General features: G+C 40.7%; 1 protein-coding gene across 7 annotated transcripts in view; it reads left to right on the forward strand.

Annotated features, from left to right (window-relative positions):
- Nucleotides 1–14200, forward strand: part of LOC113038436 (rap1 GTPase-activating protein 2-like) — a 42096-nt gene that overhangs the window by 20426 nt on the left and 7470 nt on the right. For 4 of the 7 annotated variants that reach the window (XM_026195840.1, XM_026195838.1, XM_026195839.1 and 1 more), the window contains 14 exons: nucleotides 2457–2541; nucleotides 3514–3549; nucleotides 6805–6846; nucleotides 7593–7625; nucleotides 7715–7927; nucleotides 8182–8285; nucleotides 8383–8461; nucleotides 9116–9169; nucleotides 10976–11059; nucleotides 11334–11434; nucleotides 12461–12590; nucleotides 12678–12833; nucleotides 12941–13012; nucleotides 13508–13594. In XM_026195840.1, coding sequence (XP_026051625.1) covers nucleotides 2457–2541; nucleotides 3514–3549; nucleotides 6805–6846; nucleotides 7593–7625; nucleotides 7715–7927; nucleotides 8182–8285; nucleotides 8383–8461; nucleotides 9116–9169; nucleotides 10976–11059; nucleotides 11334–11434; nucleotides 12461–12590; nucleotides 12678–12833; nucleotides 12941–13012; nucleotides 13508–13594 — 1276 coding nt within the window. Of the gene's footprint in view, nucleotides 1–261; nucleotides 528–2456; nucleotides 2542–3513; nucleotides 3550–6804; nucleotides 6847–7592; nucleotides 7626–7714; nucleotides 7928–8181; nucleotides 8286–8382; nucleotides 8462–9115; nucleotides 9170–10975; nucleotides 11060–11333; nucleotides 11435–12460; nucleotides 12591–12677; nucleotides 12834–12940; nucleotides 13013–13507; nucleotides 13595–14200 lie in introns of those variants that run through there. The other 3 variants (XM_026195836.1, XM_026195837.1, XM_026195841.1) reach the window with 3 other exon arrangements.

Genomic DNA, 14200 nt, shown 5'->3' on the forward strand with positions numbered 1-14200 from the left:
CAAGATGACAAACAAAGGTGCAAGACAAAAGCAAATCACTGCATATCTGAGTAAAATGTATTTGTGGTGAGAAAAAGACAGAAATATAGTGGAAATGTCTGAGAAAAATAGCAGAAGAGCAGAGGTTAAGCAATGAAAGCTCCTTAATCGAGAATAAGGTGTCAAAGTAAAATGCCATTTGAGAGGGAGGGTGATCGAGAGAGAGAGAGAGAGAGAGAGAGAGAGAGAGAGAATGTGAGGTATTCACGGTGAAGGATGCACACACACAGTCTGTGCAGGCGAGGACAGCACCTCATCTTTGGAGATTGTGACGATGCAGATTTAGCCAGAGCCGGTGTCTGTGTGATGTGACGAGAGACTGAAGACTAGGACTGAGACTGAACCTGAGGCTCGGCCATGTCTGAGTTCAGGTCCAGAGTGCGCTGTCGGAGAGCAGGTGTCCGTGCTGCCGCCGCTCTCATCGGACTCCTCCACCGTTCACGCAAGCGGTGTGAGAGACGGAGGCTGGCGGAGACAGACGGCCAGTGGTGGGTGAACATCATTGTGGGTCGTATATGTCTGTATGTGGTTGAGAGAGAGATATGTGTGTGAGAGAGCGAGGTCAGAACATTCATGCATTATTGAAGTTTGTGCTCCATGCAACACTGCTGTTCGCGGATTCGTTTTTGGATTCTGTCACACAAAGTTTGGCTGGGGATTGAAACTCCAGGGGAATGTTTTGGAGGACTCATTTCATTCTAGGCCTGCATGTTCTGCACACTTTTTGGGCAAGTTGTGCTTAGTGATTTTTAGCACTCTCTGGCCAAGAAACAAGGGAATCTTTGGTAGCTTTATGATTTTATATATAATATAGTTAATAGTAATACTGTTTGATGAGGATTAGTGTAAACAAATTGTTCAGGGGTTGTGTAGCAGCCATGTTTTGTATCAGTTGTAATGGTAGCACTTTATTTTACAGTCCTGTTCCTCATGTATATACTATGTACTTATTATAGTAATTACAATAACTATGTAATAACTAGGTACTAACCCTGAACCTACCCCTAAACCTAACCCTACCCTATGTAGTTACCTTGTGTTACCAGAACTTTCTTAGATAAATACACTGTAAGTACACTATAAGGACGTATTAGTACACGTACTGTAAAATAAAGTGCAACCGTTGTAATATTGCATTTTAGCATCATCAGTAGCATATTGATTTCAGAATCAACAGTTATTTCCTAGCAAACTGATTGAGTATTTTTGAAAGGAAATATGTTTATATGGGTTTAAGTTGGATGATGGATGGATAGATGGCAACTTATAGAACTCAGCCAAACCTGATGATAGACTGATTATATATGATGTATAAAAGCATGTGAAATTACCCACAATCACTCTTGCTGAGTTTTCCAGGAAGGGTGTTTTCATGTTGACTGAAATGACAGACAATGTGACAATAAGCTGTTCACATCCTCCCAGAGGTGTGAAGATAATTCTCCTGGTCAGGATGTGTTGTTTACTCGGTATGGTGCCATTTATTGAGTATATTTCAGTGTGTGTGTTTTATTTTTCAAAATATGAGCTGAAGTATCAGAAGTTTTTGTGTGTATATGTACATGCAGGCTGGATTCTTTTGGCTAGAGTGTTGAGTGTGTGAGCGAAATACCTTGTCAAGCATAATGAACGATATGTCACTTGCTCCCTAATACGAATATATTGATGGATATATGGTATCTATTTACAGAGGGCTTATGAAGGATTGGGTGGATATTTTTAGAGCCTTGTTCATTTCTGTCTCTAACCTCCCCCTTGCTCCCCCTTTCTGTCCGTACCTCACTTGTGAAGAGAGAGGTGGAAAGCGAAGAAAAATTAATTTTGAGCAGGAGCCTCTAGATCCTCAACGTGTCAGCCTCCTGTCCTGAGAACTCATTTAAAGAACAGATTGCCCATCTTTTGCCCATTTTTTATTGATGATCTTGAAATCATATGAGGGTCAAATAGAAGAGGTACATTCCTAAGGAGTGAAAAGAGACTGAGGCAATAGAAGCCTTTTAGCGAGGATCCTCTCTGTGTGAGGACTACACTGCAGACAACCATACAAAATTCAATTGTCAGATTTTAGAAGTGCACTTATAGTATCTTTTTTTATTATACTTTATAATTTCGCCATTATATTAACATTTAGAGGCAGTTTTTAGCTACTGATGCCACATTGAAGAAATTAAAAGACAGTCAAGTTAACTTGTACCATCAATCAATAAATGCATTCTTTTTTCACAATTAAACATTCATAAAGATTAATGAGTGCCCCTCTAAGATTAGTAGACGTTGATCATAGATTAATGCATTAGGGGAAACTGTTTAAAATGTTACGTTCTGTGTATTTCAGTACCTTTGTAGCTGTATATTTGTTGTATATTAATGTTATTTTAAAAGCGTGGAATGACGGTGATGATGTCGCTGTGTTGCAGGAAGCAGGAGTTGCTGACCATCTCCAATGTACCCCTGGCAGACTGCCCTCCCTCTCCCCCAAGAACCGCCCCTCCCACCATGAAGGTAAGCGGCATGTTTCTGTTTGTTTCTCAGGGCCTGTTATGAATAAGCAGTGAAAGAAGATTCGCAGAGAGAGCTTACAGCTACAAAAAGCAAATTGAGGCATGGTTTCAAACCTCCAGATAACATTTCATAAATAGTTTAATTATAAAGCTGCAATTATGGACTCATTTGGTTCACACTGATAAAACTGTCTTTCTTCTCTCTTTTCTGGAGACAAGACCCTAGCACAAACCTGTAGATGGTGACGTGCCCTGCTTACTCAGTAGACCATGTCTTCAGACGTCATCCTCTAGGTAGTCTATACTTGTATGCTCCTCAGAGGAGGAAGAAAGAAAAAGCACACTCTCAAAATGCCCGTCACATTTTATAAGAATGGAATAGTTTTTGAAAAATGCACTAAATGCGCAATAGTGACATGGATAGTGGGATAATTTTTAGTTAGTCAACTTATTGCAGATGTTCTTATTTTATATGAACATAAATTACAGCTTGCCACATATAGATGACTACATTGTTCCCTGCTGCTTATGTATAACATTAAGGGTCCCAATACAGAACCCTGAGGAAGCTCAATTTTATTTTTTTTGATTTTTTTTGATTGCATGTTTATAACAGATTGTCAGAATAACTTGTGTTGGCCAGGCAACATCCTTTGGCATTTTGTGAGATCAGCAGCTACAAAAGCAGTTGTATAAATATAACAGATTGTCGGATTAACTTGTGTCTTCTGACATACTGTGTCCTCAGCAACAAAAATAGCAGATTGTGATATTTAGTGCTCTGAAATGACAGTAAGTGCTGCTTGCTGCAGCAATACTCGAGGGATTGTGAGACTCCTCAACCACATTCATGTCATTCACACCTAGTAGACTAATGTGTGATGGCCTTGATGTTGACATGCTACGTAGAGTGAAATACTTGGCATTTTAAAGGTTAGCCAAAATATTAACTTCTATATTTCTTTTTCAACAGTCTACTCAGTTTTTTGACATGTTGGACAAGATGGAGGTAAGAAGTGAAATCCTTGAAAACAAGTGAAAATATATGTAATATTACCTTGCTTGCTTTTATTTTTAATTCAATTGGCAGCTATCAGCTTGAGTGTCACACACCTGGACTCATTTAATGTGTTTTTGCCCGTGACCCAGTTTCTGTCTTTCCGTGTTTGATTAGTTCCCAGGTGTGTCCATTATCTTCCTCATGTGTTCCATGTCCCTGTTAATTTAATGATTCCATCCACCTGTGTTTCCCCAATTATCTGTTGTTCATAAGCCGTGTCCCTTCAGTTCTGTTTTGTCGGGTCTTCTCACTTGTGCTCACTTGCCATTTGCTACTTACGTGTGTCTACCTCTGTGCTCCATGTTGGATATCCCCTGTGTTGGATATATTAAAAACCTTATTCCGTTTATCCTCGACTCCGTATTCCTTCAGGCAGCGTAAAACCGTGACAGAAGACCCGACCTAAAGGAGAAAATAGAAAACTGCGTGTTCTTCCCTCCGTTTTGCTTTTGTTTTTTCACAGTCTTTTCGTTTCTTAGTGTCTATGGATCCCCTCTATCGTCCCGAATTCCTCATCCTCCTGCTGAAGCAGGAAGGACGTTCTCTCGAGGACCATACCAGACAGTTTTCCTTATTAGCTAATGCCACCAGCTACCCGGACGGCGCGCTCTGCACCTTCTACAACACCAGCCTGAACTCCAAATGCAGAGCGTTGTCGTCCGAAGATGGTCCTCGAGAGGATTTCGCCGCATACGTGGAGTGGACTCTGGCGAGAAATGGGTCACCTCTCACCGTCTGCCCCATAGAGGACCTCGCCAGCCCCACTCCCGACCCAGAGACCAGCCAGCCACCATCACGCCGCACGGAGCCAGAGCCCACCGCAGCCGCAGAGCCCGAGCCATCCACTGTCAGGGAACAGGATCTCGAGAGCACGACTGACCAGGTGTGTGAGCCGGCAACACCGTGCATCGTGGGAGTCCTCGTGGAGATCGAGGGCGTGGAGGAAAGCCCTGCCCACACTCCTGCGACTGAGGGTGAGCTGTATACCGTCTCTGAAAGTCATATGGAGCAAGTTCTGGATCTGATGGACTGGTCTACGGAGGTAATCCCTAATATTCCTGTTTCCCCGCTGGTTCCGTCCAGCCCTGATTCCCCTGTATACCCTCTCAGTCTCCCACTCCTACCTCCTCCAGTCATTTCCTCTGCTCCATTTCCGCTGGTTCCGCCCAGCCCTGAATCTTCTGTTTCTCCGCTGGTTACGCCCAGCCCTGAGTTTTCTGTTTCTCCGCTGGTTACGCCCAGCCCTGAGTTTTCTGTTTCTCCGCTGGTTACGCCCAGCCCTGAATTTTCTGTTTCTCCGCTGGTTACGCCCAGCCCTGAGTTTTCTGTTTCTCCGCTGGTTACGCCCAGCCCTGAGTTTTCTGTTTCTCCGCTGGTTCCGCCCAGCCCTGAGTTTCCTGTATCTCCGCTGGCTCCGCCCAGCTCTGAATCTTCTGTTTCTCCGCTGGTTCCGCCCAGCTCTGAATCTTCTGTGTCTCCGCTGGTTCCGCCCAGCTCTGAATCTTCTGTGTCTCCGCTGGTTCCACCCAGCTCTGAATCTTCTGTGTCTCCGCTGGTTCCGCCCAGCTCTGAATCTTCTGTGTCTCCGCTGGTTCCGCCCAGCTCTGAATCTTCTGTGTCTCCGCTGGTTCCGCCCAGCTCTGAATCTTCTGTGTCTCCGCTGGTTCCACCCAGCTCTGAATCTTCTGTGTCTCCGCTGGTTCCGCCCAGCCCTGAATCTTCTGTGTCTCCTGTATTCCCTCCCAGCCTCCCTCTCCCGCCTCCTCCCAAACCTGCTGGTCCCTCTACTCCTCTTTCGCTGGTTCCGTCCAGTCCTGATCCTCCTGTCCTTCCTCCCATCCTTCTCCTCTCTCCTCCTCCTAGACCAGCCAGTTCCTCGCCATCCCTGCTGGTGCCAGTCAGTCCCGCAGCTCACCCTCAGTCCGCGCCATCGGGGCGCGGTGGTTCGCCGCTGGACTGCCAGTCTCCAGCTCCGCCTTGGCGTGTTAAGGCCCTGTCTCCGCCTCCAGCCTCCGAGCCCTGGACTCCTCCTCGGTCCTTCGACCCAGCGGCTCCGCCTTGGCTCTTAGCTCCCTCGTCTCCACCGTGGCCTGTCATCCCACCTGCTCCACCGGGCTCCCTCGTCCCTCCGGCTCCACCTTGGTCAGTCGTCGACCATCCGCCGCCTCGGGACTCCACTCCTCTGGTTCCACCTCGTCAATCCATCCCTCCGGCTCTGTCAGGCTCCTCCTTCCCTCCGGTTCCACCTCCATCCTCGGTCGCTCCGGCTCCACATCGGTCTGCCAGGACCCCGCCTCCGCCTTGGTCGCCTGAGCCTTCTGCTCCACCTAGGCCCTCCGGAACCTCGACGTCCCCCTGGCTCTGCGGCTGTGCTGCTCCATCTTGGGCTCCTCACCCACCGGTGCAGTCTCCGCCTGTCGGCCCCCTGGTGTCGTCGACCCCTCCTTCACCATGGCTCCTCCCGCCGTCGACTCCACCTTGGATCTCCGTCCTGGCTGGTCTCTGGTGGACCATCTGGCTCCTCCTGCTCCCGTCTCCTCCCTGGCTCCTTCCTCCGTCGTCTCCTCCCTGGCTCCTCCTTCTGTGGTCCCTGTCTGCTGGCCCCCTCCTGGAAGTCCGTCCTCCACCGGAACCTCCTCCCAAGTTCCCACCTACGCCCCCCCCTGTTGTTTCTACGGTGCGAGGACGCACCTACCGGGAGGGGGGAGTACTGTCACACACCTGGACTCATTTAATGTGTTTTTGCCCGTGACCCAGTTTCTGTCTTTCCGTGTTTGATTAGTTCCCAGGTGTGTCCATTATCTTCCTCATGTGTTCCATGTCCCTGTTAATTTAATGATTCCATCCACCTGTGTTTCCCCAATTATCTGTTGTTCATAAGCCGTGTCCCTTCAGTTCTGTTTTGTCGGGTCTTCTCACTTGTGCTCACTTGCCATTTGCTACTTACGTGTGTCTACCTCTGTGCTCCATGTTGGATATCCCCTGTGTTGGATATATTAAAAACCTTATTCCGTTTATCCTCGACTCCGTATTCCTTCAGGCAGCGTAAAACCGTGACATTGAGTAGCTGCTTAGTGCTAAATTGTTTAATTCTATTTGGTAAATAGAAACTATAGGTGTGGTAATTGTGTTTGGGGCCTCACCACTCCTCCACTGTCAGTTGCTAACACTGCAACCTCTGACATTTTGACCCTGACACTTTAGCAGCTTTCTGAGGTGGAGGAAATGAGGCCACAAAGATTAAAGGTCAGAGGGTTTGAAAACATTTAACTAGATTACACCTCGGCTCATTGCTTGTCTATGTTTCGAACTTGAAGTATTTTCATTTGCATGAGGCTGGCGTTCTTCATAAATGTCCTGAATGCAACATTATATACTGTACAGTAGGTCCAAAAGTCTGAAAAGTCCAATTTAAACCTGGATTTTAAAGAAAGTTTTAGAATTTCGAAAACAATGAAACAACAAGAACACAAATGTTTGATTCTGTGTTATTTAAGTGTCATTGAGGCAAAAAGGGGACGTAATAAAACTAAAACATTTTAATTTGATTTTCAATTTTTTAATAAATTGATACGCTCTTACTAAATATGAGAATGGATTAAATTAGACAAATGCAAAATAGAAGCATTTTCACTTGGGCTCAGACATTTGGACTGCGTTTTATACATACAGTATAGAAAAGCAAGTGCTGGATTAAGCATTTTTAAACATCTTACAAGCAAAATAACAACAAAGACGACCACTAAAGAAATAATCCTACCCTCAAATGCATGCATTCATTCAGATTGTCCAGACAGACATAAAAATGTCTGTTGTAAGCATGGCTGTGAAGCGTTGTGTGGACTGCATGTCATTGCTCACATAATGTGGTTGCATGAGCAGCATATGCCTCATAACATGATTCCTGTCACGGCACAATCATCTTTCCAAAACACTGTGAAGATGTCTATTTACACCGTTATCTCATGAAACCGTTATTTTTACCCCTGCAGGATGATTACATTCCATACCCACGGATAGAGGAGGTACAGCAATCCAAATCTGTTACTAGAATAATATATACTTCTAAAAACAGTGGATTGAGTTGGATATAATAGTTTGATTTCTTTCAAAGGTGTTACAGCGGGGAGAGCCATACCCTCAGGTTATCCTGCCTCAGTTCGGGGGTTACTGGATAGAAGATCCCGACGCCTCTGCCGCCATCCCTAACTGGGAGAATGGTTTCTGTGATGAGGAAGATGGAGAAGGAAGCAATTCAGGACAGTTTGGCTACAGACTGGAGAGCAACTATGCCATTCGCGCATTCCGCAAGCACTTTCTGGGCAGGGTGAGAACTCAGTAGTTGTGCAATTACGTTAATTAAAAACCAATCCACATCAGGATGGGGCTAGTATACTTGAATCTACAATCAGATTGGGACTTTTGGAAAATATTTGTCTAAGATCATTTTAAACGGATCACTCACAGGTCGTTTCGCATTGTCAGAGCGCTGATAATCAGCAGTCGGTATAATTTAACGCAGCGCACTTTAGACTGGCAATGTTTGCAATTAAACCATTTTCCCTTATCTGCCGGTCTCAGGAACATCTGAACTTCTACTGCACGGCAAGTAACCATGGCAACCTTGTACTGTCCCTCAGACACGAGGAGGTGAAGGAGCAAGAGAACCTGCACATCATTCTCAGGTAATAACAGCCCTTTCCATCTCTTATGTGTAATTACATGATTGGCACATTTTGAAACGTTTGATTGCATTTCTCTATCAAATTCTCCCTCGCTTAGGACTCCATCGAAAACAATCTATGACAGGATCTCTTTGGCAGGCTTGACTGAGCTCCCCAGTGTCCCTCAGTTAGCAAAGGTAATGATTGTGCCCTGCGGAGACGGTTCACAGGCTTTAACCACTTAAAAACACCCTGACAGACCCTTAAGTCTTATTGATTAACTCTAAAGAACAAGAAGTCATTAAACACAGTTATTCGCCAGTATGCTATTTTAAAGGTTAGACTCGTGTACGTGCACTACATTTTTTTTTCTTCATTAAATACATCCAAGCATTCAAGAACTTGTTTATTTATTTTTCTCACCCCATTGTTTTGTGAGTCTGTCTCACGTAATGCAGCTTTGCAAAGAGGCTGGTATCGAAGGATGCAGGAGGTCAAAGTATATTATATTCAAGAAATATATTGGATATGACAGTAAACCCACAGCCTGTGTCAAAGTGGAGCTTCACATTTCACATGCAAATGTGGTGTTTCTTACAGGCACAGCAGAAAAAAATGGGCTATTTATTTCTAAGGGTCAGATAGAAGGTCGAAAACACTTTTGTGTTGTGTGTTTTGTTATGTGGGTGCTTCTGGTATGAAAACAAGTAATAACATGTGGAAAATAATTCATAATAGTGATAAAACCTATGAAATCTTTAAAGAATTGAATGAGTGAACCGTAACTGGTCTTAATGTTTATTGACTAAGTGGCTGTATGTGTTTTTGTCTCATGGTTTTCCCACTTATAGCTTCTATGTGAAGACATTGTGGGTCTGAGGTTTAGTCCTGTGCTATACCCAAAGGTGAGTTCAAGATGAATATTTTTATAATTAATGTTGTAATGTAATTATAAATAATATTATTTTATTTTATATACATTACTTTTCAGATGTTTGGGGACTAATTTGTTTTTTAAACAAATTTCATGTTTTTATTTGACGCAGTTTATCAAAGGTGTCAGCGAATGCTTTAATAAAACCATGTCTTTATTTCTATATAAAGACAATTATGTTTCTATTTCAAATACATGCTGTATTGTTTATCTTTTATTCATCAAAGAATCTTGAAAAATGTATTATTGCTTTCATAAAATTATTAAGCAGCACAACCATTGATAATAATAAGAAATGTTTCTTAGACACCAAATCAGCATGTTAGAATCATTTCTAAATGATAATGTAACACTGAAAACCGGAGAAATGGCTGCTGAAAATGAATAAATTATGTTTTCAAATAGACTGAACTAGAAAGCAGTTAAATTTTAATGCCATAATGTTTCAGGATAATACTGTTTTACTCTATTTATAACCAAATTAATGCAGCCTTGGCGAGCCTTTTCTTCAAAACCATTTAAAAACCTTATAGACCTTAAATATTTGAACAGTTTATAAAAATATTTATTGATTTATATTATTCCTTATCATTCCCACAATGCTTTTGCAATTTGTTTTACCGGTACATATGATTTTATTAGCACAAAAAAATAATGTAATAACTTGACTTTTAAAATGTACAAAAAAATAGATATACTGTTTAAAATTAAGACAAAATAGTTTTGGGGCCACTATATGTTTCAAATAAAGTGATTCATTTTATTTTTTTAATTACATGATGCTTATCCCCTTCAGATGAGTTTTTATGAAGTCTGTGAGGGTATTGCATATTTCATTAACACAATATTGCTTCTAGCTAAGATGATATTAATGTGTTAGATTAAAGCCCAATTACAGATTTTAAAATTACCAGTATGTTTTGCAATACACAATAACCGTTTTGGCAGCTTGTTTATAAAATAAAGTATTTTAAAAGTGTCTTACATGAGAGGGGTTGTTTCTGAAATGTTGAAACTAAGGGGTTGTTTACACATATGTAGATATGCGCAGTTCGTGTTGGTTTTAAAGGCAAGCGGGAACAAACATATACAAAAATGGCGGAGTACATGGTACTATTGATGCTGCTCAAAAGTTTGCTAAATTCATCTTCAACAAAGTGTGGATTTACTTCACCAATACTACAATTATTGAAAACGTTGTCCTGTATACGTAAAACTTAAAAAACGCAATGGAATTTTTTTTTTCCCATTGTCATGTAAATGTAGCCCCATTTTCAAAATGATTAGGGTAAACATGTATCCACAAAAGTGGCCAAGAAAACTTATTTATGTATGCCAGGCCAATAGTTGTAACTGTTACCTTATTGGTAAACTAAACCTGTAGGGAAGTTACTTTTTTTTTCTTTTTTTTATGTATATGATGCATCTCCGCTGTTGGTTGTAATATTGGTAAAGTAAATGCACACATTGCTGAAGAAGTGTTAAAACTCCTGAGCAGCAACAACAGTTTCATGTACTCCACCATTGTTGTGTATGTTTGTTGGCGCTTGCCTACATACCTAACACGTACTATGCACGTGCATGACGTCAGGATTTTCCGGTGTTTACACCAAAACGATAACGGTGGCGTTTTCAAAAATTGCACCTTGAAACCTGTTTTCAATAATATGCGTTTTCAGTTCCCAAAACGCCATTGTCATGTATAGGGCCCCTTATAGCATAATGATGAAGAGCTTATTTTGATATTTTTGTCTTAGTTTATGTCTGTTTTTTGCAGGGCTCACAATTAATAGTGAATTATGATGAGCATGAGTTAAACAACACCTTCAAGTTTGGTGTCATCTACCAAAAGTTTGGGCAGGTGAGGAAATTCATGTTGAATGTGTGCAGTTGTGTGTAGTCCGTTATAAATATCAAACACTGCCAGGCTGCGGTTCTCAAGGACACTTTAACAGACGCTTTCTTATCAAGCTGCTTCGATCTGAATCACCAAAGCATTAAATCAATAAGTTGTTTCCATATGTGAGTTTTTTATCTGTTATTCCTGTTATCTTTCCTAATTTCCTCCCCTTGCTGTCGTTTTCCTCAACGTTTGCCATTCACTGATGTCTTCTGATTCTCTCTGATGCCCACAGACCTCAGAGGAGGAGTTGTTTGGGAACAATGAAGAAACTCCAGCGTTTACAGAGTTCCTCCGAGTGTTGGGAGACTGTGTACAGCTCCAGGATTTTAAAGGGTAAAAAAAAAAAGGATGAATAAAGAAATAATTGTGGTTTGTTAGGATGTGTAAATATATGGGCCATTCTACAGAATTGAACCAAAAGAAAAGCCAAAAACACATTTAAAAAAGCATTTAAGAATTAAAATCTTAGATGTTTACCAAGATACTTCTATTATCTATCTACAAATAAGCTTAATATATATATATATATATATATATATATATATATATATATATATATATATATATATATATATATATAACTTTACTATCACTACCTAAAATACGTCATTACGAAAGTAGTCATTACCGAACCATGGGATGTTTTGTCAAAAATAAAGTAAGATGTTGTAATAGTTTTTGGTTCAATGTAAATGCAAACTAATGTATCCTTAAAGGGGTAGTTCACCCAAAAATGAAAATGCTGTCATCATTTACTCACCTTTCATGTCGTTCCAAACTTGTACGAGTTGCTTTCTTATGTTGAACATAAAAGAAGATATTTTGAAGATTGATTGTAATCAAACAGTTGGTGTTTCCCATTGACTTCCATAGTAGGAAAAGCAATACACCAATTTAGATTCGAATTTAGATTCGAAATACAATAAATCTCATTCATTACACTTGAAAACTAGTTAAAAATGTAATAAATGTTAATAAATTAGCAAAAATATATAGATGTACAATGTAGGTGTAAGCAAAATCTTAATAGGTCAATGTAATGTAATGTATCCTTCTAATTAAATTACTGTGTTTCGGTAGTGACGAATTTGGGGAGAAAACACATATGCCAAAACTTTCTGAAAATACAATACGAGAATTAACTTTCACAATTACTGGAAATGTGTACCTTGAATATTATACTGTTTGCATACATACAAATTGGAAAAACATATTTTTTCAAAATGCTTCCAACTCTGAATTCTGTAGAATGGCCCACAAAGGGCAGAATTTGACTTCAATTCAAGCCATGCTGTTTCATCAGTAAACACTTGTACTTTTAGTTCAATTTCAGTTCTCACTTTGTGTTCTTATATTCAGCTTTCGAGGTGGTTTAGATGTGTCTCACGGTCAGACAGGGTCTCAGTCGGTCTACACTGTGTTCAGAGGACAGGAACTCATGTTTCACATCTCCACCAAACTGCCCTATACTGAGGGAGACACCCAGCAGGTGCTCACTATGATCGAAATCTACACAATTCCAACTTTGGGACAATTGGTGTGCTGACAATTGGTATCGGTATTTTCCTACAAATAGGTCCAAAGGAAGCGTCACATTGGGAATGATATTGTGGCTGCAGTTTTTCAAGAGGATTCCACACCTTTTGTGCCTGATATGATCGCTTCCAATTTCCTCCATGCCTTTATTCTAGTTCAAGTGGAAAACCCTGGAACAGATGATACCACATACAAGGTTTGTCATTATTTCTCTTGTAAAATGTTTGAGAAAAAAATTATGTGGTTACTGGATGTGTTTTTGATAATTCTAACTGTATGCTGAAATGTAATTATATGGCGCAGGTGTCTGTCACAGCTCGTGAAGATGTGCCACAGTTCGGCCCTCCTCTTCCCAGTCCACCTATCTTCAAAAAGGTAAATGAGTGCACCACAGCTTCAACACTGCATTATTTTATATTAGTATTTTTGTCTTGTTTTCCATTTAGAATTTCTCAACATTCTTAAAAAATATTAGTTTACTTAAAAAATTTCCATAAAGATACAAATATTTTGAGATTATATCTAAAAATAAAAATTCTTATAACATTTGCAATTGTTTTTCTTTTTAAAGCATAAATATAACAGATTTTAGTTGAGGGAAAACCAGTATATTCTCTAAATATTTTATACATTATTGCTTTTCAAGTAAACTAATCTTGCTTTAATAGTATTGCAATATTTTTATGGGAAAGCAGAGCAAGAACTGATAAAGAAAATGATATTTTGCAGGGCAGCCAGTTTTCTGTCACATTAATGTTTTTCCTGAAGGTCACATTTGCTTGTTACAGGCAAAATTCAGTCAGATCGTTGTCTTTTAAGGCTGTTCTTGCATCTTTTTTATATTTGCCATGTCATTGTATTCTCTCTTAGGGCCCAGAATTCAGAGAGTTTCTGCTAACGAAGCTGATCAATGCAGAGCTGGCATGCTACAGGTCAAGCCGATTTGCCAAGCTTGAGGTGAGGAAACAATAGAGCATCATTTATTACCACAATAAAGTCCTGATGTACAATTAAACAGCTAAAGGCTGATAGGATATTCTGCTTTGCAATAATCTCTGAATGCTAAGTCCTTATGTTGTATGTATCTGAGGCCGTTTACACAACAACGTTTTCAGACAAAAATGGTACACTTTTTATGCGTTTTGCCTGTTTGTTTACATGACAATGGTGTTTTGCGCATATTTTCGAAAACGGATTTCAAATTGCAGGTTTTTGAAAACGCCACTGTTATTGTTTCTGTGTAAACACCCAATATGGGAATCTTTGAAAATGGCGTAGTATGTGTTAGGTATGTAGACATGCGCAGTACATGTTGATTTTAAAGGCAAGTGTGAACAAACATACACAACAGTGGTGGAGTACATGGGACTATTGATGCTGCTCAAGAATTTGCTAATGCTTCTTCAGCAAAGTGTGCATTTACTTCACCAATTTTACAACCATCAGCGGAGACGCATCATATACATCATAAAATCATCACTTCCCAACAACTACTCTCCTGGCATACGTAATACAGCATTTTGCCCATTTTCACGGATATGTGTAAACGTGAATCGTTTTGAA

Source organism: Carassius auratus, chromosome 21 (genome assembly GCF_003368295.1).
Source record: "Carassius auratus strain Wakin chromosome 21, ASM336829v1, whole genome shotgun sequence".
Classification (NCBI taxonomy): Eukaryota; Metazoa; Chordata; class Actinopteri; order Cypriniformes; family Cyprinidae; genus Carassius; species Carassius auratus.